At 36.9% G+C, this 6,253-nt stretch overlaps 1 protein-coding gene across 1 annotated transcript; it reads left to right on the top strand.

Annotated features, from left to right (window-relative positions):
* The first annotated feature begins 2,107 nt into the window (after positions 1–2,107).
* On the top strand, positions 2,108–5,829 carry LOC121366982 (BTB/POZ domain-containing protein 6-like). Its single transcript, XM_041491200.1, has 2 exons — positions 2,108–2,879; positions 3,484–5,829. The coding sequence occupies exons 1-2, from the start codon at positions 2,623–2,625 to the stop codon at positions 4,094–4,096; spliced, it is 870 nt and encodes a 289-aa protein (XP_041347134.1). The 5' UTR covers positions 2,108–2,622; the 3' UTR covers positions 4,097–5,829.
* Positions 5,830–6,253: the final 424 nt, after the last annotated feature.

Raw genomic sequence — 6,253 nt, 5'->3', positions numbered from 1 at the left:
ATCATTATTATAAATATCTATATTCGCCATCCATTATAATAGATATAATATACCATCCACACTCGTTATTATTCATATAACATACACTACTTATTCATTACTATAACCACCATCTGTACCACCCACTAATTATTATACGTATAATATACACTCCCTATTCATTAGTATACACATAATCTACACACCCCACTAATTATTATACGTATAATATACACTCCCCATTCATTACTATACACACCATCTGTACTACCCACTAATTATTATACGTATAATATACACTCCCCATTCATTACTATATACACCATCTGTACTACCCACTAATTATTATACGTATAATATACACTCCCCATTCATTACTATACACACCATCTGTACTACCCACTAATTATTATACGTATACTATACACTCCCTATTCATTACTATACACATAATCTACTCTGTGTTCATTATTAGACATACACATGTATTCTCTACTACCCATCAATTAAAGTCAAACTTTGTCTGTAAAGCTATACACAAAATTTCAGCTCAAGTTCATGGGCAATAAGTCTGTAAGAAAGATAAATCGTCATGAAAGGCAAACTTGATCTGTAATAGTACATGATAAAGCTACATACAATATTTCATCTCAGTATCTTGAGGCATTGCAAAAAACAAAACGTTCGGAAAACACATCTGTGGGATGATGCATATAACATATCTTTTGCTACTAATGGGGTAAGTAGCGGGTTTCCTCTCTAAGACAATGTGTTAAAATTACCAAATGTTTGTCATCCAATAGCCGATGATTAATACATCAACGTGCTCTAATGCTGTTGTTAAACAAAACAAACTTTAACTTTATCTTCTAATTTCAAGTGTCATATCTCTGTCGAAAATAGGTAAATTATCATTAAAGTTAAACTTGATCTGTCATGGTACACTATAAAGCTACATGCAATATTTCAGCTCAGTATTTCGAGGCATTGAATGGGGAGTGGGGTAGGGAGGAGTCCGGAAAAAAAAATTCCGTATCCCCTCAGTTCAAGGGCCATAATTCGGTCAAAATGGGTAAATCGTTATGAAAGTTAAACTTGATTATGTGATTTGTAACGATATATTGTACAATTATATACACAATTTCAGCTCAATAGCTCGAAGCATTGTTAAAAAAAAAAATCTGGAAAACTATGTGTGGGACAGACGGACGGACAGTCAGACAGACGGACAGACAGAAGGACCGATATTCAACCTATAACCGCGGTTGGACCGATATGGGACTAATAATGAATGTGGATTGTATTCATTGAATAACAGTTAAATTAGTATCAGTGCAAAGTTATTTTTAGAGACAGTTAATGTATTCAGTACTTAAACATAGTACTTGTAGAGTGCACATTGTATGTATAATAATAACTAGGGGAGTGCAAATAATTCAAAAGGAGTGCGTGTTATACGTATACTAATAACTGGAGGAGTACAAATTATTCGTATAATAATGGCTGGAGAGTGCAAATTAAATGATACGCCGGCTCCAAACCAGCTCCGTGTAAGGCCACTACACCCTCTTCTTTCTCACTGACCACTAACCAACTACCAACTAACCCACTGTCCTGGACAGACAGCCCAGATAGCTGAGGTTTGTGCCCATGACAGCGTGCTTGAACCTTAATTGGATATAAGCACACAAATAAGTTGAAATGAATAAATGAATGTACTGACAGTTCGATTAGAACGGTGTCGATCGTATTTGGGGGGAGGGGTTGGTGTGTGTGTGTGGGGGGGGGGTTGTTTTTTGTTTATTTTTATTTTTTTATTTTTTTATTTTATTTTATTTTTTATTTTTTTTGTTGGGGGGGGGGGGGGGGTTATAGAGATGGTTGGTGCGGCAGAAAGAGGGGGTTCGGGAGGTGTTCGGACCCCGGTATAATTTGCAATCATCGAAGGCGCTGATATAGGTTTGGGCCTGGGTTCCTATATTTTTAGAAATTCATTTTTCTGTTGTTTTGTAAAATTATATGGTCAATTGGGATGTGAATTATCAGCTTTTTATCTGATTATTTTTTGTGTTTCTTGGGGGGGGGGGGGGGGGGGGGGGGGGGGGGGGGGGGTAAAATTATTTTTAAAATAGAAAATATGTCATTGGATTTGAACTGAAATACTGAAAAATTCTTTTTTCAGGGTCATTTCAGCTTTATTTTAAATGGGTATCACACTCCTTTGTCAGGAATTGTTTTTACCATAGCCAATTCACTACAATACAATAAGGTGAGCTAGGATGTAATTATTCGTGTATAGTATAGAGGTTTCAGATAGACTGGAGTTGACCTGAAATGCTGGAAAATGACCTTTATTCGTGTGAAATGCTGGAAAATGACCTTTATTCGTGTGAAATGCTGGAAAATGACCTTTATTCGTGTATAGTACAGAAGTTTCGGATAGACAGAAGTTGACCTGAAATTCTGGTAAATTACCTTTATTCGTGTGAAATGATGGAAAATTACCTTTATTCGTGTCAAATGCTGGAAATGACCTTTATTCGTGTATAGTATAGCTCTTTTTTAAGGTGCGATACTGCCTTTAAACAATTATTTTTAATGTTTTAGTTGAAGTTAGTTTGTACCTGAATCTAACTACGAAACATGACGTCACAAATGAGCACCACAGACTGGCAGTCGGGGAAAGAATTCGCAGAGACGAACCTGTACATGCTGGAACACGAGATCGCATGTGACGTCACGTTTAGAGTTGGGGCCGAGCAGACGACAGTTCGCGCCCACAAGTTTATGTTAATCAGTCGCAGTCACGTGTTCTCTGTCATGATGTGTGGTCCAATGGCTGAGCCTGGCGAGATCGAAATCCCGGATGTTGATGCTGGGATCTTTCGCCTGTTTTTGAGGTACGTGAAATGTATTTAGTCAAGGCCCAAGTGTAATCACCCTCTTATTTCTTTTTACATTTAGATCGCATGTGTTTTTCATTTGCTTTCATATTCATATGTAGATAGGGTGTACTTACTTCATTAAAAATAGTTGTCGTAATTTTATTCAGTTAAGTATGGGTTTAATAGTTATAGAGAGAGAAGTCGTCAAATTGTACTCTGTGCGGGAACCGATACCACGGTACGAACCCAGTACCTACCATTCTAAAACCGATGGATTAAATACTTCACCACTGAGGCCAGTTTGGTATATTTTTTGGTCGTCACGATATCCGCGCCATCGCTATATATTGTTGAACCCTAGATTCTCTCCCTGGATTCTCTCTCCGCTCTATCGATCCATCAATCACTCCACAAACACACACACACACACACACACACACACACACACACACACACCACCCCCACCCTCTTTCTCTCTCTCTCTCTCTCTCTCTCTCTCTCTCTCTCTCTCTCTCTCTCTCTCTCTCTCTCTCTCTCTCTCTCTCTCTCTCACTCTCTCTGTGTGTCTTCTTATGTAATTGAAATGTAAACAACATCTGATCACTTTATATTTGTGCAGATTTCTGTACACCAATGATAACACGGTGAAGTCTAACAGCGTCATGCACGTGTTATACCTGGCTAAAAAGTACAACACTGTAAACTTACAACACCAATGTCTCAGGTTCCTGAATACCTCCATGACACCCGAGAATGTTTGCGTCATCCTGGAACAAGCGAAGGTGTTTGACGAGAAGCCGCTGTACGAGAAAGCGATGGAATTCATCAATGAAAATGGAACTTCGGTCCTGAAATCACCAGGATTCTTGGATCTGTCTCGGGAGTCTGTCCTCGATGTAGTGAAGTCAGACGACCTTGTCATTGATGAGGAAGACGTGTTCCACGCCGTGAACACCTGGGCTGAACGTCAGTGTCAGAAACAAGGTACAGCTGTTACTCCAGAAGCAAAACGACAAGCTCTCGGGTTAGTTGTAAAACATGTTCGGTTTACCAGTCTGTCCCAGGAGTTCGTTGTGAAAACCGTCGATTCTAGTGGAGTTCTAACTCTGCCGGAACAACTCGGCATTTTCCATCATTACATCATTACAAAGGATTTTGTGCAGAACCACGGAAAAATGACAAGGAAGAGAAAACTGTGTATCGATTTAAAACTACAAATGCGACAGCGATGATGCCATATCATTCAAATGTAACAAAACGATTCGACTTTGTGGTTTCATGTTGTATGGTCCGTACAGTGGAAAAAGAGAATCTTATGATATATCTGCAAGACTGATGGATGAGGACAATACCATCTTAACTGAACTGAAAACTACAACACAGGTACAGATGGATGAAAGAAAAATTTTCTCGGTGTATATTCAACACAGTGTTAAAGTCAAGCCAAACACTCTGCACACTATTTGTGTCCGGTACGTGGGTCCAACTACATGGTGCGGTGACAGGAATTGTGTAAAGGAATCTGCTCAGTCGAATATAGATGATTACCAGTTTGATTTTGTTGATTCATCATTTCGTAAATTTGCTAAACATTTAACTTTAACTCTTCAAATTCCAGCACTTATCTTTACTCGGTGACGCTTTATACTCATTGACAAGATAGAGCTAGTTTACACTCGGCGTCACTACACTAGTCTCAGCCTTGGACTCCTTTATCCTTACGCACCACGAATCACAAGATGTGTCTCTCTTCACAGACTACAAACAGAAGTATTAAACATCGGTGTTCTATCAATAGCGATATGCATTTATATAGACTTGTCGTATACCACAAAATGCGTGCTTCCTTTCCGAAAATAATTAAACATATTGAAAATCTGTGTTTTACCAATAGTGGTATGTATTTATTAATCGTACACTAAAAGATGTACTTTTCTAGATACCTGTAAACAGAAATATTAAACATATGTGTTGTACCAGTAGTGGTATATATTTATTAACCGTACACTACAAGGTGTATTTTTCTAGATACCTGTAAACAGAAATATTAAACATCTGTGCTGTACCAGTAGTGGTATATATTTATTCATCGGACACTACAAGATGTATTTTTCTAGATACTGTAAACAGAAATATTAAACATCTGTGTTGTACCAGTAGTGGTATATATTTATTAATCACACACTACAAGATGTATTTTTCTAGATACTGTAAACAGAAATATTAAACATCTGGGTTGTACCAGTAGTGGTATATACTTATTAATCGTACACTACAGGATGTATTTTTCTAGATACTGTAAACAGAAATATTAAACATCTGTGTTGTACCAGTAGTGGTATATACTTATTAACCGTACACTACAAGATGTATTTTTCTAGATATCTGTAAACAGAAATATTAAACGTCTGTGTTGTAGCAGTTGTGATATATATATTTATTAATCATGCACTACAAGATATATGTTTGTAAATACCTGTATACGAACACTATTAAACATCCGTGTTGTACCAGTAGTGGTATGTATTTATTAATTGTACACTGCAAGATGTATTTTTTCTAGAAACTGTAAATAGAAATATTAAACATCTGTGTTGTACTAGTATTGGAATATATTTACTAACTGTACACTACAAGATGCATTTTTCTAGATACTGTAAACAGAAATATTAAACATCTGTGTTGTACTAGTATTGGTATATATTTATTAATCGTACACTACAAGATGTATTTTTCTAGGTACCTGTAAACAGAAATATTAAACATCTGTGTTGTACCAGTAGTGGTATATACATATTTATTAATCGTACACTACGAGATGTATTTTTCTAGATACATGTAAACAGAAATATTAAACATCTGTGCTGTACCAGTAGTGGTATATATTTATTAATTGTACACTGCAAGATGTATTTTTCTAGATATCTGTAAACAAACAATATTAAACATCTGTGTTGTACCAGTAGTGGTGTATATTTATTAATCGTACACTACAATATGTAAACAGAAATATTAAACATCTGTTAATGTGTGCATGCGTGTAAGTGTGTATATATGTGTGTGTGTGTGTGTGTGTGTGTGTGTGTGTGTGTGTGTGTGTGTGTGAGAGAGAGAGAGATAGAGAGAAAGAGAGAGAGACAGACAGAGACGGAGAGAGACAGACATAGAAAGAAAGACAGAGGCACAGAGAGACAGACATAGAGGGAGACATACATAGAGAGAGACAGACAGAGACAGAGAGAGACACATATATATATATATATATATATATATATATATATATATATATATAGCGAGAGAGAGAGAGAGAGAGAGGAGAGAGAGAGAGAGAGAGAGAGAGAGAGAGAGAGAGAAGGGGGAAGGCATACTGATAGGCAGACAGAGAGAGA

Source organism: Gigantopelta aegis, unplaced genomic scaffold (assembly GCF_016097555.1).
Source record: "Gigantopelta aegis isolate Gae_Host unplaced genomic scaffold, Gae_host_genome ctg8117_pilon_pilon, whole genome shotgun sequence".
In the NCBI taxonomy this organism is placed as follows: Eukaryota; Metazoa; Mollusca; class Gastropoda; order Neomphalida; family Peltospiridae; genus Gigantopelta; species Gigantopelta aegis.
The sequence above is the reverse complement of the archived record's forward strand: the minus strand, read 5'-3'. Positions and strand labels throughout refer to the sequence as shown.